Source organism: Numida meleagris, chromosome 8, assembly GCF_002078875.1.
Source record: "Numida meleagris isolate 19003 breed g44 Domestic line chromosome 8, NumMel1.0, whole genome shotgun sequence".
NCBI classification, from domain to species: domain Eukaryota; kingdom Metazoa; phylum Chordata; class Aves; order Galliformes; family Numididae; genus Numida; species Numida meleagris.
The window spans coordinates 18000076-18024850 of record NC_034416.1 but is presented as its reverse complement, the minus strand read 5'-3'; the positions used below and the strand labels follow the sequence as shown (position 1 = coordinate 18024850).

At 46.8% G+C, this 24775-nt stretch overlaps 1 protein-coding gene and 1 long non-coding RNA gene across 2 annotated transcripts in view; one reads left to right on the top strand and one right to left on the bottom strand.

The window, feature by feature from the left end:
• Positions 7452-24775, bottom strand: part of LOC110403096 — a 21886-nt gene continuing 4562 nt past the window's right edge. Inside the window, exon 2 of the long non-coding RNA XR_002441496.1 lies at positions 7452-14462. This is a non-coding gene — a long non-coding RNA (uncharacterized LOC110403096). The remainder of the gene's footprint in view (positions 14463-24775) is intronic.
• The window catches only part of MAMLD1 (mastermind like domain containing 1), an 85934-nt gene continuing 75619 nt past the window's right edge, over positions 14461-24775 (top strand). Inside the window, exon 1 of the mRNA XM_021405917.1 lies at positions 14461-23952. Coding sequence (XP_021261592.1) covers positions 23899-23952 — 54 coding nt within the window. The 5' untranslated portion in view covers positions 14461-23898. The remainder of the gene's footprint in view (positions 23953-24775) is intronic.

Sequence of the window (24775 nt, the reverse complement as noted above, 5' to 3'; positions counted from 1 at the left end):
GAGCATGGAACAACATCTACGCCAAGGAGCTGCCGGCATAGTGAACCTCTGCTCTCTCGGCTCCTGTTCTCTTCCTTTATGTCTCACCTATTTTTCCTGAGCAGAAACACCAAACTGAAGCAGACAGGTTCTAGTTTAGCTGCGTCTCCTGTGTGGTGTTGTGCTGGTTCAGGGAGTTTGAACAGAATTCAATTTCAACAGAATTCTTGAATACAGCGTAGCTTGTCTGGATAGGTGTACCTGAATACAAGGCCTTATGCAACTTAGCCCTGGACCAATAAAGGTTTTGTAAATTAGGATTAGGTCTTCAAATCTGATTCAGAAATGACTCTGGAGCTAGCTAAGGCTGTGAATCCTGTTACACAGGCTACATATTTTCATCAGCCTTTTTGGCACTCTCACCAGTAAGATGTTAACTTCTACAGATGAATTTACACTACCATTAAGGTAGCTTTCTGGAAGAAGCAGATACACATCCCATTGACAGAGCCAGCTCTGAAGGCCTTGCTTGTATTGCTTTGGGAAGATCTGGTGTGCCTGGTACCGGGAGCACTGCCGACAGGCACGCAGCTGACACGGCCCATGACTCCTTCCACTTGTCCATCTGCCCCCATAAGAGACAATGTGAAACAACAAAAATGACTAGGCTTCGGGAGGAACCCAGCCTTCTTTGCAAAAGAGCACTAATGTTGGCTGCTGCAAGAGCAGATGGGATTTGTAGGACCCCCCAAGCTCCATCTGTTCACAATAGACTTGATGAGCCCAAGATCCAGGGCACAGCTGAACGCAATGGTTAGCCCAGCACTGTCAGCTGGAGGTGCAGCACAAATGGGTCAGAGCAGCAGGAATAGAAAGCAGAAGGTAAAAGCTTCTTTCTGAAAGATAATAGAAAACACTTTTTACTGCTGCTGAAATATACATGTGGTAACAGCAAAAGTCTAGCAAGGCCTCAATCTGACTGGCTGTCCCTGAACAGCCTCCTTTTACCTTCTAAGTTACCTACAGCTGTGGTATGCTGAACAAATCAGCTTGCTGACTGCAGCCTGCAACCTTTTACTTAGTGGGTGGAGCTGGCACAGCAGCATTTGTAACCTCAGAAGCTTGAATAACCCAGTTTCTAAAATCATCGTACTCGCCAGCCTGTGCAAAGAACGTATAATTAGAGCAGCCTCGACTATTTCTATTGAAGCAGCTTTTGCAGCTTCTTGTTAGTTCTGATAACAGGAATGTTGCTGTTTCTGCACTAATTGCTCTAACAATCTTCTGAGGGCTCAGCCCTGCAGTTTGTACGTACAGTTCCTGCTGAGCACACTGCTCTTACACGTAAGGGACTACCAGCACAGGCAAGAGCAGGGAGCAGTGCTGGCTGATAGTCTGTAAGGTTTTTTTATTATAATAATTATAAACCAGAAGAGACATTATCACTTGTTACTGATACGTTTTGTAACTGTAATCTGTTCAGGTAAACGTCTTTGCTTCCGTGAGGATCTCCACAGCTCACCTCTGCCTGTCTCTGTGAGCTCAGCTGTGACCTTCAGGAGCAAGCAGTCGTTCTGTACCAGGGGAGGGAGGAGTGCCCTTGGGTAAAAAATGATGAGTACGTCTACGATGTCATCCCTTTGCTGATTAACTCACTGTTTCATATGGGGAGAAGATGCTAAAGCTTCCTTCATGCTATACTACTCAGACACGTTTAAGATTCCTCAGGATGGGAGAGCTTATGCCTTGGTTAGCTGTTGCCCCCTGGTATTTGCACTTTTGGAGTGGCAGGGCACAGCTCACCTCTCCATGGCATAAGGCCCTATAACTGATTGGTCTTGGCTGGGACCATGCTTGCAAGTGAGCTTCTTTGCTCAGCTGCATCTTTGTCATTGTCATCTCAAACTACAGTTGTGCATGCACTGAAGACAAATCAACCATACATCCCCAAATACCCTAGGAGATCATCAGAGCTTCCCACACAAAAGGCGAAGCTACCCCTCTGGAGCTCCTGCTGATGTTGGTGGGGTCAGGCTAATGCATTAGCAAGGCGGGATCTTTCCATGTGACACAGGTTAGAGTGGTGTATTGGAAATACTTGAACAAAAACTTTATCAGTCGCTCTCTCTGGGGAATTTGTCTGATATGTTGCAATCATCTGGATATTTCAACAGTTTCAATAGACTTGCATCAAAATCATTTTGCCATCATCTTGACATAGTAATGTAGTCTCCAGTGATTGCAGTGACATTATTTTGCCATCATCTTGATATCATCTGTTACAGCATTGTGGTCCCCATGCTCTGGCATTGCTGAGTGCTTTGCCTCATCATATTATTTTCATAAGCTTGCTCTGAAATTAGTGCAAAGGAGCTGTGGTTTTCATAACCAGCTACATGCATAGGGAGAGTTCCCTGAAATCAGAAAAGATATTTCAAGTACACTGATCAACTATTTTAAGAAGACTCCAGATTTTTAACATTTTTCCCTTAAATGACCAAAATGTTTAATTCATGCAAAACTGCTAGAAAAATGTTCGCTTAGGAGGTAAATCATGTTTTACTCAGAATTTGGCAAGAGTACTGAAAACTGGTTCCAAATTATGCTTTTGTTCATCTCTACATCACTGAAAGCAACCAAAACTTGCTTAATCTTTCTGAGGTGTGCACTGGAAGAAACACTGGATCACAAATGTAAGAATATTGTGGTTATTTCAGGCTGCAAGAAGCAATGACGCCTACATTTGTGGTCCAGCTTATTCTGAATAAGCCTAATTCTCAACTGTATCATTTTAAGTCTTGATCACATTCACAAGTGTATCACAAATATCTTCAAAGGCACAGATCATTTCAGAAGTGGATACTCTTGTTAAATTAATCAGTATGAGGAAAAGCTTGAGTCTGGGCTTAGCATGGCCAGATTTAGCTAGACCTATATTGAATTCATCCTTTCTTTATGGTTAAGACAAACTCAAGTTCTACAAAGGGATTGTTTATGTGAGTATGAAGCATGCCCATATGTACTTGGTGATTACATAAGTACTGGCAAGAGCCAGATGTAAAGATTCCCACTGACTTCAGGGGCTTTAAAATGGCTTCAGTAGATTTAGATCAGGCATTAGAGCTTCTACTTGTTAATATTTGTAGAAACAGGAGGAAACTTAAGCTTGGTGCATCAGTCAGTGCACAATGGTAAGCCTCTGTCAATCCCGTAAGTATTGGAGTTTGAAACTGAACTATGGAAAGCACTGTGCTGTGTTTCAGCTCTCTGCAAACAGTAGGAAAAGCTACGATGCTGACATCACTGGTTGACAAGGGACCTGATGCTAAACAGCAGTTCATATTTTGCAGCCTTTCTGTAAATTGCTGGAGGGTCTCTGCTTCTTAAAACCTTGTTCTCTCATCAGTTCCACTGGTCTCTTTTTCACCTTTTTAAGTTAATCACATTTTCTAAAGAAAATAGCAGTTAAAAAAAGGTATCTGATGAAGGCATTAATCCATTTTTCATGCTTTCATAGGAGGTCAACATGAAGTTGGGGGAAAAAAAAGAGTGTATTTCTTAATCAGGGGGGAAAAAAATGGCTGTTTTATTTTTTTGCAATGGATGTTACCCTATTTGAAAGCAAGCACATAGCAGGAATTTCAAAGTTTCAGCTTTTAAAGTATGTTGTCTCACATTCCAGCACTGATCCTTGCAGTCATGTCTCTTGGTTGGCTGCCCTTTCATTTCTCTTCGATTACAGCTCCCTCGAAAGCTGTATGGAAAAAGATGCAGAAGAATAACACAGGGCATTATTCTGGGCTTTCAGCGGTGGTAGACTCCACTATAGCAGATGTTCAAGAAATGACTGAACTATGGCTTCCCTCAGAAGCTGTTCGAATGAAACACCAGCAACAAAACTCACAGACTTAGTTAACGTGTAATTGTGACAAGTCTTAGGATGATAGGAAATCTCTTTTTGTTCAAAACCAGAATTATCTCATAGTTCTGTAAGCTATATTAAATATCCATTAGTCCAAAAATGAGACCGCAATCAGGCCATTCATACATAGACATCTGCTGAGCTTGCAGATGAATAAAACTTTGTGTTTCTCTCCTACATTCAGTGGGTTGGCAAACAAATAATTATTTTCTGTTTCTGTTTTGCTCATACAGAGTGAACAGATCTGGGTGCAAATACATGCAGCAGTAAATCTCCCATTGTCGCTAACTGGAGCTGTGTCTGGATCCATCTATATGCAAGTTGTTAAGTCTGCTAAGAAAAAAAGAGCTGCCCAGTAACACTGTTAGTGTGCCAACAGCCATAACTGCGGGCTATTTTATGGTGCGTGCTGGAGAACTACTTGTGCTATGGAAAAAGTTCCTGACAGATGCAGCCGCCGTCCCCAGGATGAGGAACCGGGAACGTCCCTTAGCAATTTCTCTGTCAGTGGAAGGAGCAGCTTATCTTCCTAAGGCAGCCAAGGGAAGTCTGAGCCGCTAGCAGGAGAATGGGCGGACAGCTGCGACTGCAAGCCGAGTGGGAGGAGAGAGAGAATGGGACTTTTCTCTTCTGTTGGGAGTGGGAAGGGAGTCGGAGAAAATGAAAATAGGGTCAGTGTCACAGTGAGAGTGTTTAATTAAGAAGCAGCAGCAGTGGAGTGAGCAAGGGCATGAAAACAGCCGGGGCTGTTCAGCCTGGAAAAGGGAAAGCTCCCAGGTGACCTGAGAGTGGCCTTTCAGTATCTAAAGGGGAGCTACAGGAAAGAAGGGGACAGACTCCTTAGCAGGGTCTGTGGTGATAGAACAAGGGGAAACTGCTTCAAGCTTAAAGAGGGGAGATTTAGGTTGGATATAAGGAAAAAGTAATTTACATTGAGGGTGGTGAGGCACTAGCACAGGTTGCCCAAAGATGTGGCGGATGCCTCATTCCTAGAGACTTTAAAGGCAAGGCTGGATCAGGCCCTGGGCAACCTGATGGAGCTGTGGTGTCCCTGTGCATTGCAGGGAAGTTGGACTAAATGGCCCTCAGAGGTCCCTTCCAACTCTAAGGATTCTGTGATTCTATGAAAGTGGGGGAAAGAAGATCACACAGCAGAGGAGGACTGGGGAGAAAGTGACTGAGTCGAAAAGCTCCAGGGTCTCCTAATTTTGTGTCTTTTTGACAGTGAAAAACATTACCTCTGGAAAAGAGCCCATGCAGCACTGCTGCATCCTTATGGGCAGGAGCTGCAGGAGAAATGTCCCTGGAGGGTTCGGCTGGCACTTGGCAGGGGAGTGGGGACCCTGGTGGTAAGGACGTGGCTCTGGGAGGGGCAGAGAGGCTCTGCCCTAGGAACAGTTCTTTGACTTTAAAACAGGTGAATAGTTCTTAGTTCTTGGCAGAGGTGGGGCCCCTTTTCCCCAGAGGCAGGGAATGGCTTTGTGAGCCTGCGTGCTGAAGCTGGTGAGATGAGGTGCATGAGGAACAGCTCAGCGTGAAGGGGAAGGGGCCCTTGCCCTGAGGTCCCGGGGCTGAAGCACAGTGCAAAATGTTTAAAATGCTTCTGCAAGGCTCTGTGTGCATCTTCCATTTCACAACAATGAATGTAGTTGCACTTAATTTATGGTAGGCTTCTCAGAGCTGGCAGATCACCAGCGTTGTTTCTTCTCTCCTTGGATTAACCCAGCCAGCGCACTCTGCATTTCCCTGAGCTGCTTCTGCCAGTGTTGTTGTTTTGAATCCTGCAGCTCCAGCTAAGTCAATCAATCACCACAATCAGTGCTGGCATTGAGACACAAAATAACATGGGGGAAAAAAAAAAACAAAAACCGCTGCTCTGAAACCCAGCAAAGGGCTGGGTGGCACTGTGAAATCAAGAGCAGACACATCCTGCCAGTGGCTGCATCAGCTGGCGGTTCCCTGCTGTGTGTGTGTGTGCATGCACATGTGCTGTGGCTTTTTCTTTATTGCTACAAGTTGGAGAAACTTGGCCTGGTGCACTAGAAAAATAAGCATCTGAAACAACAAAATATTTAATGCATCCTCTTTGCTTCGTAACTACAGTCTAGTCTAGAGCAGAATGGGGGGAGGAATTGTGATTAAATAGACTAGTTTGATGTATTTGTAATATATATTTTATTTACAAGCAGCTAAGTGTTATTGACTGAAAATCTTTATGCACAAAAAGCCCACCTCCTTGACAACAACTGCCCTAGGAACTATACCTGTGCTCATACAGGAGAGGAGCGCAAGAAGGCTTGCAGGGTTTTCTTCATTTACCAGCAGACAAGCAATGCCTTCTGATCTCCCCAAATTTTATTAATATCTCATCAATGTCAGCTGCATGTCATGAATTCAGATACATTAACATTCTCATATATTGGCAGCCGCGGCTCTCTGCTGCACTGCAGCTACAGTGAACAGAGACAGAGTAAGGATAGTCTGGGACTGGAGTGCATGGTGGGAACATCAGTATCTTTGAGATGGTGGATGTAGTGATCAAGATTCTAGAGGCAGTTTTTAAGGGAAAGTGCAACAACTGTCATTCAGTGTGTTCAGAACACTCCGCTTTGAGCACGGACTCCCTGCAGACTGTGCAGACACTCCCAAGCAGGGCAGGAGGCACAGTGGGTAGGACGAGGTCTGTGAAAGCCAGCCTGTAACTTGGGCTTCAGCCTTTCCGGCATTAATGACAGCACCGGGCACTTTCTGCATCTCTCTGAAATGAATGCTTAGCTAGCACATGGAGCACAGATTTACCTTTCTCTCGGCATAAGTCTCCTTGTGGAGCCGAGCTTTGCATTCAGCACAGCCACTTGTTGCCTGCAGAAGCCCCTCTGGGTTGAGCGTGCTGCTCAGTGCCTCAGCAACAGCGGGTAAACCTGTGGGCAGCTGTGCTGCAACTTAGCAGGAGAGAAGGCTGCCAGCTCAAGGCTCCAGCTCAGTAAAGCACTGGAACATATGCACAGGAACATAAATACATGCAGGAGGGATTGTCGCTAGGCTTGAGGTGAAGCACATGCTTAGCTCACTGCTGGGACTGCGGCCTGGGCAGGGCAGGGGCTGCTGGACTCGGTGCCGTGCTGGCAGCCAGGCAGACTCTGGTTTCACCACAGTGAAATTTCCTTTCACAGGGGGGTAGAGGAAGTCCTAGCAAAGTGACTTGGGTTTTGAGGGGTCACCCAAGTCCTTCTGCAACTTTAAAAGCCTGATTTCAGATAGGTGTACTTTTGGCAAGCTCTTGAAAGCCTGTGCAGAGGTAGGTTCTGCTGCTTCCCCAGGCAGTCTATTCCTGTGCTTAACTAGCCATATTACTACCAAGTGTTTCCTAATGTTTAACCTAAATTTCCTGTGCTGCTGTTTAACCCAGTATTTCTTACCCTATCCACAGTGAATAATGAAAATTATTTATTTATTCATTTATTCCTTTCCTCTTTATGTGCACCTATGGCTTTTGTGCTGAATGAGAACCTTCTTCCAAGTCTTCGCTGAGCTCATGTTTCTGAGGGTGCTGGCTACTCTCTGCTAGTTCTTTTCTGTTCAGTCCACATCTCTTTTCATTTTTCTTTTCTTTTTTTTTTCTTTTGAGCTGAAATGTTTTGCCCCAAACTGAGTACATGGCTCCAGCTGTCATAACTGCATTGTGTTCTGAGCAAACATCGTCAGAGCAGCCCACTGTCACCTGTGCAGCCCTTCTCAGTTTTGCTGTAGCAGAAGGCAACTCACTGTTCCAGCAAAAAAAGGCTGTAGCAGAAGCACTTCACAGAAGCAAATCCAGGGCATACGCCTGCAGAAATGCACTTCACAACATCCATCCGGTTTGACAGAGAATTCCGCAGGTTGATGAAGGCCACACTCTTCCTAGTTTGCATATGACCATGTTCATGAGGAGGACCATACTGGAAAGCTTTAATAAAGTTGAGATTTACCTACTGTTTTCCCCCTGTTCCCACTGAAGGAAATTAAATTGGTTTAACAAATCTGTGTTTTTGACAAAGCCATGCTAGCTGTTACTCATCTCCTTGTTATTTCCTGAGTGGTTACAAATAATTTGATTGTTTCCGTATTTTTCCAAAAACTGACCTTCACTCACTGTGCTTTAATTCCCTGTTACAGTCTTTTCCCTTGCTTTAAGGGGAGGCACTATGTGCCAGTTTCCTGTTTTCTAGATATTCACCCATGTTCCACAAGCTCTCCAAGCTTGCTTCAAACAGTCCATAGGATACCCTAGGATGAATTCTATCTGACCTAGGCAATTTGAAAGATCTAATTTATCTAAGTACTATTTAATCTGCTCTTTCCCTGTTTTCACTTGTGTTTCTACCCCTTTGCCTCTTGTGCTGTTTCCTGCCTGATCTCATTTGACCTTTTTAGTAAAGATTACAGCAAAAAAGCATTAAGCCCTCAGCCTTTTCAGCATCACCTGTCAATAACTTTCACTGCCTGCTGAATAGCAGGCCAACTATTTTTCCTCACCTTCCTCCTATTACAAAGTCTGGTTGCAGAATGCTTTCTCATTATCTTTCCTGTACCTTGCTAGACATGGTCCCTACTCACTTGACCTCCCTGGTTTGGGCCCTACATTATCTCTGCTTTCATCCTCTTCCTCAGTAATCCAACCTAGGCTCCGCTTTCCACGTGCTCCTGGTGTTTGAGGTCTGCAAGGAGTTTGTGATTTAGCTGAGGTGGTTTCTTACAACACTTCTAATGATTTTGCTGCTTCAGGATAATTTGCACTTGTGCTCTTAATAGAACTATTTTAAGGAAATGTCAACTGCTCTGAACTTGTTCCCCATGAGATACTGCTTACCAGTTCTCTGAGTTAATTTAAGCTGGATTTCTTCAAGTCTGTTGTCTGCATTTTGCCTTCCAGGCGCCATAAGTTTTCTCATTCCATGATGGCTATTGCCCAAATTGCTTTCTGCTTTCATATTTCCAATCTTCTCTGTTAAAATCTTGAGCAAGGATTCTCCAGCCTGCTTCTCTGTCATCAGAGAGTTTGTATCCCATGATACCCTGTGTCCTGGCTGCTACCTCCATTCCCTCACGTCCGTGTCCCTCCACCATCCTTCAAGCCCTGTGTGCTGCATGTATGATTCATCTTGTGTCCTCCATGAGAAGTAGCTCTGTCCATCTGTTCTTTGTGGCTTTGCTCTAGACACCCCCACCCCCATCGTGACAGCACCTGCCTTCGTCCCCTCTATTATTACTAGGGAAGGATTTTCAGCTGGTTCATTTCTTTCCTCATTTCCCACTGAGAAGTGAAGCTGTTTTACCCTTTTTTTTTTTCCCTGAACAAACTATGCTACCTATATTAGTATTCTAGTCATTTGAATTATCCCAACAAGTCTCTCATGCCAATTAATTCATCATTTTGATCACATAGCGAAGCTTCCAAGTCCCCCTGTTTATTCCCCTTATTTCTTGCATAAGTTCTTGTGATTGCTTTTTGCGATTGCACCCAGTGTGTGTTGGGAGTACCTCTGTGAAGTCAGTGGGTCATGTTTTGCTGTCATTTACATGAATGTCAATCCAACATGATTCTACAGATCGGTGTGAGGTTGTTTCAGATTTACTTGCATGAGGGAGAGGGAAGAATTTGGCCCATACAAATGAATTGTGAGTGAAACAGGTCTCATCCAGGAGGATTAAGCATGTCTGTCTAATTGCTAGATGTGCTATACTGTATGTAATCAGTGTAATGGCCATAAAATGGTTGCCACACCCAGAATATTTCATCACCAAGCGTTCTGGATCCTGTAATTGTCCTTCCCTTGTTACTGTGCTCCCATTTACAAGGTGCAAGGTTTTACATAACTTGAAAAAATAGGGAATAAAATTGAAGTGAGAAATCTAGCTGAGGTGCGTGTGAAAGCAGAACATACCAAGTAGCTTGTGCTACAGCAAAGCAGCAGAACGTGGGGCAGAAAAAGTCAGCGTTTGTGGTTTTATTACTTTTTGCTTTGTGATGACTGGCTTCGAGCCCACACATTTCTTGAATACACAATAGGGAGTTGGGCAAGACTGCAGAAATAAATTTTATTAACACACAATCACTGCAGCACCAGACAGAATAATCTCCTTTAGTCTCCTCTAGCTGGCAGAGTCCTCTTTGTACCAGGTCAAGTCAATTAGCAGTATAATGTACGACAGGTTTTATTTAAAAAGGGTTTAATTAAAGTTTTGTTACAAAGCTCATACAAACTAACAAGCTGTCTTTTAGGGATATGTATTATCTAGAAATTGATTTTAACTTAAATACTAATTTATAGACTGTCCCCTTTAATAAGTATAATTCCTTGGAAGATATTAAGGTCCTCCTGCCCCAAATAAATTCGGGTCCTGATTCAGCAAAACACATAATTACTAAGGACTTCAATGAGGCCACTCATGCACTAAAAGCTAAAGGTGTGCTTGAGCACTTTGCTGAACTGGGGCCTTGTTGTATAGCGACTGCCCTGATTGCACACATTGTTCGGTTCAGCCACGTCTTTACTGAGAAAGATGTCTTAAAGACTTCACTAATTCTTTTAATCACCTTGTACAGACCAAAAAAGATGGGAACGTACCCTTCTGCGAGATACAGATGACTTTTCAATAGTTCTGGCATATTCTTATTTCCTAATTTCTTATTCCTAAATAGAATGATTTGCATGTTACCTGTGTATTTATTTACCCCTCAAAATATGGACACCACTAATTCTTATGTTTTCCTCCACTAGAAAACCAAGGCTTGCTCCCCAGCAGATCTAGCTAAGTGCAGCTGCATTAACTGACACAGAGCCACATCTGTTTATGCCAAGTGAGGATTACACTCGAAAACTTCATTTAAATAGGCTTTCTTAACAAAAACTAGCTTTGTTATTCTGCTGATGGCTGAGGGGCATGAGGACCGTGGTTGGGCATGCCTGGGTTAGCTCATGGCCATGAAGCCATCACGATGGCTGGGGACACCAAGAAGCTGTAAGAGGCATGTCTTCTCTTCACAGCCCGTTTGGGAAAATTACTTTTTTGTTGTAATGCTTATTGCCAAAGCAAAGCTCCCTCATTTTTTATTTTTACTTTTTAAATCTTTGAGGCATGTGGAACAGAGGCCAGAATTGGTTTTCATTAATCTTCAGTCTGGTTCTACTGTGTTCTTCCCTGTGGTATAAATCCAGGCTGCAGCTGGTAGGGGGCTGTATGTTAAAGAAGTCTCAGCACCAAAACATTCAGAGTAGCAAGCTTGTATTGCCCTCCTTCCTTGTCTGAATATTTGGAAAACCAAACTATAATTCAAATATCTATTTTTCTACTTTATGCTGAGATGAGGCAAAGAAAGGTATGCATTTGAAATATGCATAAGAAGGGACAGGCTGAGGGAGGGGGAGACGAGTGAGTTCAGAAAACTTAAAGAGAAGAATCTATTGAGCAGAGAGATTCTGTGGGACAAGCTCTGCACTGTCACAGATGTTAGTGAGCCCTGTGACACTGCAAGCTGCTCGGGCTATTTCACCAAGATGGCCTTGTTTCAGCAGAGATGTTGGGTGGGGATGCCTGGCCCTAGGAAACATCACAGGCTGCCTCTCAGCTAGAAGAACAGGCTTGCTCCTGTAAAACTGACCCAGGCTTTGAGCTTATGTGTGCAACAGAGGGAGCATATGAAAAGGAATAAAAATCATGGGAGGTCCGAAAGATTCACAAACCCTTTCTCGCAGGTTAAATGTTTGCTGGCCATGCCTTATTTTACAAAAACGGAAGGTGCCCGTGGTTTGTTGCACAAGCCCTGGCACATCCCTGGTGCGGGGCCAGAACAAGCACCCAGCTCCGCGGTGTGCAGCCAGAGCTCCCGGCTGAGGCCACCAGGCCAAGAGATGTCTGGCCCCTGCAATTAACGCCAATCAGTGAAAATATTTGTGTTTTTGCTGGCCAGTCAGCAAGCGTGTTTGTGGGCGTTTTATTGTTTGCTTGTTTTTTGGCTTGCCATTTCACAAGTGCAGATCTGTGTGACCCTGTTGCTCACGGACTGAGGGAGTCTCAAGTATTTAAGGACTCAAGTCCTACGTTCCTGGCTCCGTGTGCACACACACACATGTGGGCCTGGTGTGGTGGGATGGATGTGTAAGAACCTTGTGCATGTGAGCACCGATGACCACATGGTTTGAATTACAGGTGGGATTTTGGAGGTCCTGCGTGAGGCCAGGAGCTGCATCACTGGGGGTCACCTCTGAGTTGGGATATTCCATGGTTCTGTGCCCCTGAGGCTGTGGCATGACAGTGATGGAAGCCTCGCACTGGGGCTGGGCTGCGGTGCGAGCCTCCGCCTGGCGTTGATGCTGGGTGTGTGGGTGCACAGATCACTCTTAGGGTGCTATGGTCTGCATGAAGACACTTGCAGGTTTAAAACCCCCATGGTTTTAAAAACGCAATTGGGTCTGGAGCCAAATAGATCAGCACTGTAGAGTTCAAGCCCTGTAAAGCAGAACAAACCAGGTCTCCATGCACAAGATCCTGATGCATTAGCCCACTTTCATCCACCCTTTCCTTCCCTCCCCTCCAGAAACGGTCTCACCCAATTTTACTGTAATGGAAAATAGGAACCAGAGAACGCTTGGACTCCTCTAACAATCCAGATAGGACCCACAGAGCTTCTCACCAATTTTGCTTCACCTGATCCAGCTGCCCGTGTGGGATAAAACACAAACAGCACTAATGCTAAAAGGAAAAGCACAGCAGAATAAATAGTTGCAACGAGAATTAAAATATCTGCATTTGAATTTAGCTAGCATCCACTATCCTTTTAACATTTGGAGTGATCTTCCTCTGGAAAAAAAAATAAATTAAGGTCAACACACAAACTTCCTCTGCTTCCTGGAATTCTTACATATTTTCACTATGATAACATGATTTGTGTGTGTGCAAATGCGAGGGGAGAGGCGGCCGGGAGCTGGCGGAGAGCCCCCTCCCCCCGGTCCTGGGAGAATGCCTGAAGCATGAGCTCAGCTGCTGGGCTCAGTGCATGGTGCCGTGCACTTCCACAAGCAAATCCACAGTGACACGAAGAAAGGAAGATCTGGGGCCCTTGCCTCTGGAGCGCTCAGTGTCCGCCAGGCAGCTCCTAAATAAAGGACTGTTTATTTGTTGAATTGCCAAATTGTTACCCTTGGAGGGGGGTTGCAAAAAGGAGAGAGGTCCCGGGGTTTTCTTTGGTACGTGCACAAAAATGTGTTTTCTTCTGTTTGTTTTCTCTGAGAGAAGCCCAGGTCTCTGGGTTTCTGTTTCTCCCTCCTCCTCCCTCATCTATAAATGCCCTTGAAAAAAAGGTGGCCAACAATTAGCCATTAGTTAAGTCCTTTACAGGTTTTAAAACAAGCAGTTGATGAAAGCGTAGGAAGAGGCTCTTGGCACAAAGCATGTCTGAATGACATGGTGCGCTTCCGAGAAACAGAATTTAAATGATTTGCATATGGCCACCTAAATATTTAATGGTTTAACAGTTTAGGAAAGCAGGCTGAAAGCTGCGCTGCGCAGCAGTCCATGATCCTGCCCGGCTTTGCTGGCGGTGCTGGGCCCGACCCGATGTTCTGAGGGCCTGAGCCCGGCGTTTCAGCCCCAGTGAACCTGTGGCCATTGTCTGGCACATGAACTGTGTGCAGCCGGGGCTGTGTGCGCCTTCCTGAAGCTGCTCGGGTCCCGTGAGCCCCAACCTGGCACTGCTGTTCCCTCACAAAGAAGCTCCATGCTAGCACTGCCTTGGCTCCCAGGGGAGATCCCCACCCCACCCCCAGCCACGGCCAGCTCTCTGCACGCTCCCAAATTCAGCATAAGCATTTTGCCAGCGTGCAGGGCTGAATGCACATTCACAGGAAGCAGAACTGTGAGATACTTTCAAACACGCAGATGCACAGAATGCTTCTAGACGGCTGCAGGCAGGTGCAGGGCTCGCGATTCGGAGGTGTGTCCAGTTACACAGCGTGGGACGGGGCGTTCTGACGGGGCTGCTCTTGAACCGCAGTAAAATATTAACCAAGCTGAGAAGTTAAATAAAAAGAAGCAGCTCTTCCCAGTGGAATTGTAGCATTCTCTCCTCTTCACATTCTTTTGAGCTCATTCATTCCTTTGAGCTGCAATAACAAGCCAGCTATTTGTATATGGTGAGACTTGTAATGGAGAAGAGAAGGAAATTCCCTTGGAAGCAAAATCCGGTCTTGCTGCACTTTTTGCAGTGCTCACTGTGCTCCTTCCCCAGCCACAGATGGGCTTCTTCCCAAAGCCATGGCAGAGCCCAGCTCTTTGGCCCCGTCCCCTGCTCAGGTCTCCCAAACAACAGCACTTTCAGAGCCCTCGCTCCCAGCACTCTGCCAGGCAAGTGCTGCCTCCGAAGCCAGGGCCCAGGAGGGCGGTAGCCCTGGGACTTCTTAATATCACGTGCAGTCAGGTTTTTCTGGTCCAGCCTTGGTCACCCCAAATTCCTGTTACACCAATGGGAGCTGCAGGTGCTTGAAAACCTCTCAATTCATTCATCATTCAGCTGCGGCCCTGTCTGGACAGGAAGACAGTAACCTTTAAAGAGCAACACTTCACAACCATTAAGCAACTAATATTTCATGCATTTGTATCACAGTTGGCTCCAAAGCCAACCCTGGCAAGTGTCTGGGGAGATCTCTGGAGAGTCATTTTCTCTATTTATACTGCTGATCTGTTTAAGGTGTTTAAGGGCTGTTTCCCTGATCCTTCTTCATTAAAGGTAATTGAAATAGTTTAGAAGCCCAATCGTTGTTTGGCTGAGTCTTCCCACCAACAAGCCACTGACTGAATAATTGCTCGCAAGATATGGGGCACAGAAGGAGAAGTTTATTAAGATTTTCTAGCACTCAGAACATCTTTGAAGTGGATTGCAGGCTACTGACAACATTTTTATAAACAAACAGCTGTGGACTCAGATCTTGCCAAAATGCAGAAAGCCTGCTGCAGCCCACGACATCCTTCTTTGCTACGGTTTCATGGGTGACTTGGACACCAATGTCCTTTGCACAGGACACACTCTTGTGGAAGAAATTCCCTACAGTTGCCTCCCGAAGAAACTCTGTGTGGCCTCAGGAGCCAACCCTCACTACAGGCTCGGAGCAGCTCCATGGCCTTGCTGCACCAAGAAGTTTCCCTTCACCACTGCAGAGACGGAGCTTACTATCTGCCTGGGGCAGGCCTGCAGCTCAGCCATGCCCATTAGAAGAGATGCCTCCCAAACGTGTATTCCTGGTTCCCAGAGTGACTCTGGGATGCTAACCACACCTCTCTTTAGACTGGCTAAAAGCGACCATGAGGCAATGTGGTCACAGGGTGTCACATACCATCACGATGAGCGTAATGTGTATTGCTAACTAAATGGTCAGGGACACTTGAATTCTCATCTCAGGAAAATCTCTTTTTTTTTTTTTTCTCCTCAATACTAAAAACACATGGATGAATTGCCATTTGGCTTCCCTTGCGTTGCTGGGACACGGTTTGCCTCGCTTCCTTCGTACACACTGTGCCCAAAGTCATGGGTACCTGTTTCCCTGCCCTGCAGGCTGTGTGGGCGGCCCTGCCATAGGGCAGCGGATGAGCTGGCCGGGCTGTATGGGCAGAATCGAGATGGCTGTCAACCAAGGATCAATTATTTTAACACTGAAGATGCTCTGAAGATTTTACAGAAAGAAATGTGATAATTGGAAATTGTACCCACTGTGTTTGTATCACAGCAGAGCTGGCATCATCTCTGTATCACAGATGAGCCCCAACTGAGAAAACTGCTCTTACCTCCATGCTGCTAGGTTTCATTGTTATTGATTTCGATTCAGCTGTCTTGAAAATACTCTCCCACAGCCCCTATAGAAACTGTGATAAATGTTCATACCAGCGCCTTACAAAAAGCCTCCAAAATAATGTGAATTCCTGGCGAATCTCGAGTGTGATTGCTTTCATCCTAGGACCGGCTCTCCAAAAGCCTCAGTCTCGTTGCGCCACAGATTGCATTATTGCTTATTGTGATAAGCATTCGGAGGGCTGTGCACCTGCAGGAGCGGTATGGCTGCTGCACACAGGAAAGGGAGTACCATCATTTGGCTAGCACGCTGGGGTTAGGGCATCCTGTGCTACAGGTGTTTCAAATCCACCCAACTCAACTTAGTGCTGGTTCCTTTTTCTGTCACAGTTACAGCTATTCTTCCCTCTCTAATACTGCAAGAATGCCACCCGCTTCAAAAGTGATTCCTAAGGACTGATCAAAGAATATTTGTTCAACTCAGAGAAGAATGAAGCCCTACACATGTATGTTAATACATCCCCGCTGACACAGAGTGGCTTTTTGCCGTTCTCCTCTGTCTGGAACGTGAGCAATTTATAGTCTGCTGCTGCATCTAATTAGTGGATCTGATCCTTGAATTGAAGCAGTAAAAGCTCGTGATTTCAAATCCCAAATTTCCAGGAAAAAAAGGCTTCACCAAAAACTCAGGATATGGAGAATTACATTTAAATGCCAATGTTGGATACAGTCAGAAAATAAGGGATTTATCTGAAGCAGTTACATGTCTGTTGGTTCGGATTCACAGAGCGAAGGTAAACTGCCTTCAACATGGATATGTGGGAAGAACTTGGCCTCATCTAGCTCCCTCTTTGGTACTAGCCAAGATAAAAATACATCAGGATTACCAGGATCAAGAAAATAGCATATGGTGCTACCACAGAATGTAATACATTTTAGAAAACTATTATTTCTCTCTTTTTGTGCAGTTCTTCATTAAACTAGATGCCATTCATTCTCTGCCTGGATTTTTCCCACATTTTTCCCATGAAAAGAAAGGCCATGCTTGAATTAATCGAATTGCCAAATGTTTTGTTCGAACAGCTGTGGCAGGAGTAACTTTTAGCAGCCAGGTGAAGTAGCCCCTTCCCTGCAGCAGTGAACACACGTTGCTGCTGCCAGCCCCCAGCACTGATTCGGGATCACAGCACTGTCAGCCTTCACGTGCTGTGGGAAGCTGCGGTGCTTCCTGTCCTCTCTCCCTCTCTCCTTTCCTTTTCCTGCAGGAGCAAGATCATCTCTTTGTCATCTGGGAAAACAAATTGTTTTCAAATGCTTTAGGCAGGGCTAGTGTGCTCAGAAGGAATGTGAAGGTTCATTCCTAAGCCCGCTGGAAGCTGCCGCTGGGTGCGCAGGCTCAGAGCCGTACCTCTCACCGTCCTGACCCGCCAAGGTTCGGCATGGCATGCGTGGGCTGCTCCCCTTCCCACTGTTCCCATCTTAATCCATGTGCCCTGAGCAAAAATGCAGTCCTGTTGATTCTGTCGTTTCTACCAGTGCTGTCAGCCCTGAAGGTTCTGTATTTTAGTAAATAGATAACTCATCGTGACATGCAAGCGACATGAGAAAAGTGATGGTAAAGCAGAGATTTCTGTTTTGGAGAAAAACATACAAAAGCATGCTGTGAACGCTGAGATGTGCTTACACCAAAGGCAGCCCACAGCAGAAGTGTCAGCACCTTTCACCAAATCCCACAAATGCCATTGAACTTCCAGAAACAGCCAATGTCAGCCATCAAGGCACCATGGGTGGGCTCTCCCATTGCTCCCAGAGCCCACATCAGTGGGCAGGGAGTGTGGGGTGGCTGCATGGGGCAGCATGGCACAGCCGGGCAGCAGGGTAGGCAGAATCATCCCCAACCCGGAGAGCTTTCTTGGGGATGGGAGCCAGGTTTGGACGTGTGGGCACAGCTGAAGGACTGGGAGAAAGGCTGAGTGGTAGAGCCAAACAGAAAAAGAGGAAATGCCATGCAGGTGCAGCCAGGAGCGGGGGGACAGCGGGCTGCGGCTGAGAGGGAACGCATGCCTCGACTCCCAGTGCAGGAAGAGAAGAGCGCAGATCTTCCAAGTGCTGGCAATTCAGCTGTCACTCTTGGCCGCAGTGAAGGGCGAGTTACTGTCCCCGCCAGCCCTTTGCACTCACGTGCTGCATAATTTGCCCGTGACGGATCTGCACCTCAACGGAGTTAAGGTCCAACTTGGTTCTTTGTGTACAGGAGAAGTCTCAGAAGTCTGAGGCTGGAACTACCTCATAATTTAAATCTCGTGAGCCTTTTTCTTTAGGGGGAATGCAATTTCTCAAGACAATGCTTTCTTACGCATTTTCAAAACAAAATGTAAAATTCTGGATGGGTGCCATAGCTGTGCAAGTCGTGCTGCGATTGGATTGGGCACAGAACCCTAACTTAAAAAGCTGATCTGCATTCCTGCACCGAAGGGGAGGAGAGCTTTATTTTTTTGGCTCAAGAAACCTGACACCAGTTAAGACAACACACTTCTTACACAAGGCTGCAGCCGCTAGCAAATGGATGCATATTCATATGACAGGATATGCTCGGTAGCCCTGGGAAACCAAGATTTGAAATCAATAATTTCTAGTAAATCACAAACTGACATTGGCAACATCCTAGCCTGGCTGAGTATCTGTGTCATTACAGACACTCTTCTTTAATAAACAGAACATAGGATGTTACATGCATTGGTTTTGCATTTTCTTGGCAACAGCATAAAAGTATAATTTCTGTGCTTGATCCAAGGGATCTCTGACAAAGGGAAAGGGGTAACATTTGCTTCTGTGGGTTTTATGGTTTTAAATCTCAGGGCCAATTCTGCCATCAGGTAGTTTATGAATATTCATGTAGATTGTTTTGAGTTGAAGAATATCTAACTTTGCCATGTATCTGGCATGGAAAGAATAGTTGACAGTCATGAAACAGAGAGTGCTTTAAAATGTAGCATCAGCTCTAGTGAAGAGAGGACCTTCATGGGAATGAAAAGGAAAAATAAGGAAGAAAGGTGAATATTTATTTCCTGAGGGAAGGAAATTATGTGATCCTGTCTTCTAAAACAATGAATATAGAACAGCTTTTGCAGATTTCGATATTTAAAGCAATTGGAGTCTATTGCATCAGGTATGGGCCAGAATCTCCTTTTCTGTTGACTTCATTAGGAGCCGAGTCAGATCTGTATGTCCCTGATCATTGCACACGTGCATGAGCTGTGTGATCTAGCAGTGAGGCAACAGTGAAGCTACAGTTATTACTACGCCTTTTTTACAGTATTGCATTTTTTTGGTGATGCTTTTCTTTCAGATGGGTATGGGAGTCAAGTAGAGGTGCCCCATTGCTCAGGCTCATTGCTAACATGAAACCTGTCAAATGCCACCTGCTCGGCAGGCCAGCACCACCAGCCCCTGCCAGGCGTCATGGGATGTGTGCGCAGGTCAGAGCCCGGGAAACGCCATCAATTAGCAAAAGTTTTCAATCTATTGTTGCTGTCATATTACTTTCACTTGTATCAGCCTCTATGTTTTTAACAGAAGAATCTCATTAGCTGAGAGAGAATTAGAATTGAGATGACAGTGAGTCCTGTCCAAAGAATATTTTGGCCTCGAAGAAGGCACACCGGATATCTGATATTTGCCTAGCACTGCTTCCTAGCCTCATCCTGGCGGTGATCTGCACTCTGAGCGCTTTGTGACTTTGTGTGGCCCGACAGCAAGCAGAGATGCAGGGAGTCAAAACTCTGCAGAGCTAAACCTGCAGGCCAGGGTTCACTCTAGTGAAAACGAAAGGCCTGGGTGACATCAACAGACTTGTGTTTACCCAAGATGATCTTGGGTAGTGGTCTTGAGTTTGGGCTGTCAGTATGGCTGTGGCATTTTGCCTCGTGAAAGCAAGTCACACCACTGCTGATGGGGAGATGTTTCTGTGTGCTTACCTAAGCACTCGAGCAATCCCATCCATTTCCGAGAGTCATACACAATGTTAAGCATGTGCTTAAGTGTATTTTTGAGCTATGCGAATAATTGATTTCTGTATTTAAAATATAAGTTCAAAGCAGATCAATTTGGAACAAGCATTTGGCCAGCCAGCAGACATTAACAGCCTGGCTTCAACCTATACTTCAATAGGAGCTGATACCTGATGCTATGCAAGTTTTTACAAAAGCGCAGAGAAATTATCAACGGTGTTGTCAACTCTTAACTGCTAAGCATGGAGATTCTGGTTAGAGCTCTGTCTGTTCTCCAAGCAGGAGACAAATTCAGCATTCCCTTTGATTTACATAACTTCCTAAACTAGTTCACTGACATGTTAGCACATCAGTCCATCCTTCGGTGATTTCAGCCATATGCTCTTCCATGGACACTCGTGTAAATGATGACCTACCAAACGAAAAGTTGCCTTCATCAGCTGCATCCTTCTTTAGTGTCCAGAACAGTCGAAGGCCACACTGAAACCGTAGTCAGCTGCGCACAAATGAGAGATATTTCCTTGAAGCTTCTTATTTTTCTAAAGGTAATGTTTCTTAAAAAATATATTAGAATCCTATTTGTTCTGAGACACCCATCTGTGGTAGCAATCTCCCCAGTTTCATAGAATCATAGAATCATAGAAATCATAGGATCCTAGAATGGTTTGGGTGGGAAGGCACCCTGAAGATCACCTAGTTCCAAGCGCCCTGCTATAGGCAGGGGCTCCTCGCACTAGGGCAGGCTGCTCTCAGCCCCATCCAGCCTGGCCTTGAATGCTTCCATGGAGGGGGCATCCACAACCTCTCTGGGCAGTTTCATTAAGTGCCTTTTGAAAATCATATCCAGAAGAAAAATACTCCTTAGGTGTAACTTTCATCTGATGCAGAATGGGAGTTCTTGTGTTCTTGTTCACATTATGCAGGCTTGTGATTGTGCCACACTTGTATTCTTCGTCCCTTGAAAGCAAACACAGTTGGTTTTGTGTGTTTTTTTTTCTGTAATTTTCTACCAGATGAATGTTTTCATCTTTTTTACATTCTTCCTTATCACCCTGCTTATGTTCATCCTCATAATTATCTTTGCTCAGAGACAGAGCAAATCTAATTCATACACAGAAACGCAGAATCTTGGAATCTCCTGAGATGGCGAGGGCCCGCAGGATCACCGAGCCCAACTGCTGACTCCACACAGCACGACCCCAGCTCTCTCCCTTGAATTTTGCCTCTCATTCTCACATGCTAGGTCTTTATGTTTGGGCTGAGTTAGGACAACCTCTTGTCTCAGCTGGTGAAGAGTTGTGTATTTATCTTGCAGTTCATGCAGTTTCACTCCCCAGGAGCTTTACTTGGAGTTTTAGCTCCCAGTAAACATGCACTCAAAGCGTATTTTAGACAAAGCGATTGATTTTACTCAATTTCAAGTCAAAAACATGCAAGGAGCAAGCATTACATGATTTCCATCCATCTGCTTTTGGATCACTGAGAAATTCGTGAATCTTTGATTAAATCTGTGGCCAGCCCTGGCACTGCTCAGTTGCTGCGCCCTTTGGTGTACAAGATGCGCAGCAGGGCAGTCCTGCCCGCTGGAACTCCTGTCCGTGCTGATTCTAGCAGAGCCCAGAGGCCAGGTGTGGGCACACATGTGCCAGCACAGCAATCCTACAGCACAGCCACCCAGGGGCTCAGTTTGGGCCTGCTTAGCCTGCCCTGCCCTGCAGGATGCAAACCTTTCCCCTCACCTTGGCCTGGTCTCGGCCCATCCCAACAGGCTGCATAGCACGGGCAGTTATTTAGCATCTCGCAATCTGCCAAGTAACCCTTCTCCTTAGGTAGGTTAAAAGACCACCTGTCCAAAAACTGTGGAGCACTGGACAAGGATCAGTCCTGTTTGTATGTTTCAGAAAAGACCCTTCAGCACACTCCTCCCAGCAGCGTTAGTCTTCAGGTGCACTTCACAGCTCTCAGGCTCTGGCTTTTGAGTGAGACATCTCAGCTGGGAAAGAAATGACCCCACTTGTATGAAATGAACAAAGCAAATGATGTTTTTCTGTGAATATTAAAGGACATAAATGAAATGTGGCAAACTGCTGTAAACTCCTGGAACATGAGCATGAATTGCACCCAACCGGGTCGGGGTTTGGTGCCCAACCTGGGGGAAGACTTTGAGGCAGCAGGACACCTTGAGGCCACAACAGCAGTCCCGTTACCTCTGGAGCTGCCTGTGTTGGCACCCGGCTGCCCCAGTGAGCCCGTGCCCTGCGTGGCGTGGGCCCCACAGCTCTGAAGGAGGGGCAGCCTCAGCTGCAGGCTGAGGAAAGGCCCCGTGTCAATTCCATTCCCACCCAAGTGTGCAGCGACTCAAATCATCTCCCGCCTTCCCAGGGAGGACACAAGCCTCTGTCTGACAAGCAGGTCCCCCAGACAACTGAAGTAAGACAGTGACATGATGCACGAGCAGGTACAGGCCAGGTTCCTACAGCTGTGAAACCCCGCTCGTGTCGCTTCCTTCTGGGGAAGCCCTTTGGCCTCGCTTTACGAGGTGAACCATGCAAATTACAGTCCTTACGACTTCTGCTGCTTGTCAGGAACTTCAGATGACTGGGAAGAGTCATGAGTGACGTGGTTTTCCAAAGCTTCCAGACAGATGACAAGTGTGTGCTGCAGGTGCTGCGTGGAAGCGTGGCACGGACCTGCCGTGCATTCATCCTCTGCACACAGTGTGCTTGGTGAGCCCAGCCTACCCTGCCTGCAAACATGGGAATCCTGGTATCCACACCTCCATACATGAGCTAGAGGTGTGAGCAAAGGTGCAAGTAGAAGTATCCTTGTTGATGAACTATATTGCTGATATTTGTTAGCTCAGGGTTGTTCTGAAATGTGCAAAGATGGGCTTGGTCTGTAAGCAAGTCGAAGATCACTTCAGAAATCTTTCAGAAAAGTGAGGCCGGATCCTGGCTCCAATAGTATGCATTTGGGCATAGTCACTGGGTTTTATTAAAATAAGTTCTTAACTTTGTAGAGTACAATTTGCTCTTAGCTCTGCCTTATGGCTGGTACAAATCAGCCATTTCATTAGCAGAGCCATTTCTCCCATGTCCCATCCGCTGTCAGTGCACTGGGATGGGGCTTCCAGCGCCTCCAGGACAGCGCGACAGGAGGGACAGACTTAGGAAGGTAATGAAATTATGCCAGCAATTATTTGCAGACCCAAGTGCCCTCCTAACTGCCTGCAGTTTGCTCGTCCCAGAGAGGTGTGGGTGGCTCTCGGCTTGCAGCTGGTGGTCTGTCAGAAGGAGCAGTCAGAGGCTGCACTCATAACGGGCACGTTTGCAGGCAGAGGTGTGTGGTTTCACGGCAGCTCTCAGATTTGTACCTGTCTTCAGAAATATGTGCATAGCACAAAGCAGGAAAATGAAACAACTCTGCTGCTTCCTCCTTGCTAACCTGGGTTCACCTGTGTGAGGTGAGTTTAACCCTTTTGTGACTGTCCAGCACGCAGAATATTGTATAATCACGGCATGAAGACAGGAGATCACACTTTTCCAGAATAACTGAAACCTTTGTGCTTTGTGCCCATGGCATCTTTTCAGTCATTTGTACACTTAGATTTGGGGGGGGAGGCGGGGAAGAATTCAACCCATGGGCAGTGTTTTCAGGAGCTAGCCTACTTTTGCACTACATGAAATTGATGCTTTGCAAAGTAGGCTCTAAAGATGCTCAGCAGCATTTTGCACGTTAAAATGCTGTCCACAGGCTGCCGGATTTTTGCCTTTATGCACAGGAAAAAAAAAATTTCCTTGGCTCTTTGAGGTTTCCAGCTTCTGAAGAGAGGAAAGTGCTGCTTCCCCTTTAAGCCCGGAGCGGTGTGTGTGTGAGAGTGTGTGTGAGTGTGCTTGTGTCTCCTCCTCTTTGAGTGACACAGCACTTAGATATGCCTATCAGTAACTTAAACCCCACAAACTCCACCTTCTAAGTGAGGAAGCTGTGGGTTGATGGAAATGTAGCGAGCAGATTGAGACAGACAGTGAATCATTAGCAAACTGCAACGCCAGGATGAACTTGTCTGGAACCTAAAAGGAGAAAACAGTCTCCGAGTCCTCCGCGGTGCCGGGCTTTGCTAAATACAGCCAAAGTGGATCTAAAAGCTGGTTGATCCCCACTCCAAGATGCTGCTGGTTTCCCAGCGGGTAGAAGCACCACGCATGGAGCCGCATATTCCGGTAAGCAGCGCCTGAAATCGATACGGCCGGGGAAGTCGGAGTTGCGGTGAAGGAGCTGGGCACCTCGCGGGCCGAGCCGGGCAGGGAAAGTTTTCGGGGGCGCTTCGGGGCAGTTCCCTGCGGCGGAGCGGAGCCCGAGAACTTGGCCGAGGGTTCCGCCGCACTCCGCGGGAGCTGCCGGGCCCGGGGCCGGGCCGTGTCGGCGGGTGGGGGGCCGGGGGGACCGTGTCACCGCCCGCGGGTCGGGGCACGGGACGGGGCCGAGCGGCACCGGGCACTGCCGGGGCCGCAGCGCGCGGCAGCGCTGCGCGAACGCCGGCGGCTCGCCTGCACGGGCGGCCGGGGGATTCTCATTTAAACTCAGAGCAGGCAGGGGAGGGTAAAGCCGTCACCGCGCGGGGACTCCTCCGGGAAGGTGTCACACGAAGGGTAAAGCGCCTGGTGCTAGGCTGCGTTTTTCTTTTCTTTTTTTTTTTTTTAAAGAACTCCCGGTATTCGCGTTAGCAGCGGCGTGCCCGGTTCTTCTGGCAGCCTGCAGCGCGCGTTATATCGGCAGGATTCGGAACAAAAGGCGCAGCGGAGCCCCGCAGCAGCCTCCGGGCGCTCCCGAACGGAGCGCGGCCACAGGTTCGGCGCCGGCGCGGCTGCGGGGACGGCCCCAGGTGCGGGACGCGGCGCAGCGCGTGCGGGGCTCCCCGGGACCGTTCGCGTGAGGAGACCCAACCGCGTGCTGCCGCCTCCGGCCGCTGCGGGTTCTCATCCCGCGACGGAAAGCGCGGCCGGGAGCTCCCGCAGAGTGCCCGAGGCGCTCCCCGGCCCGGTC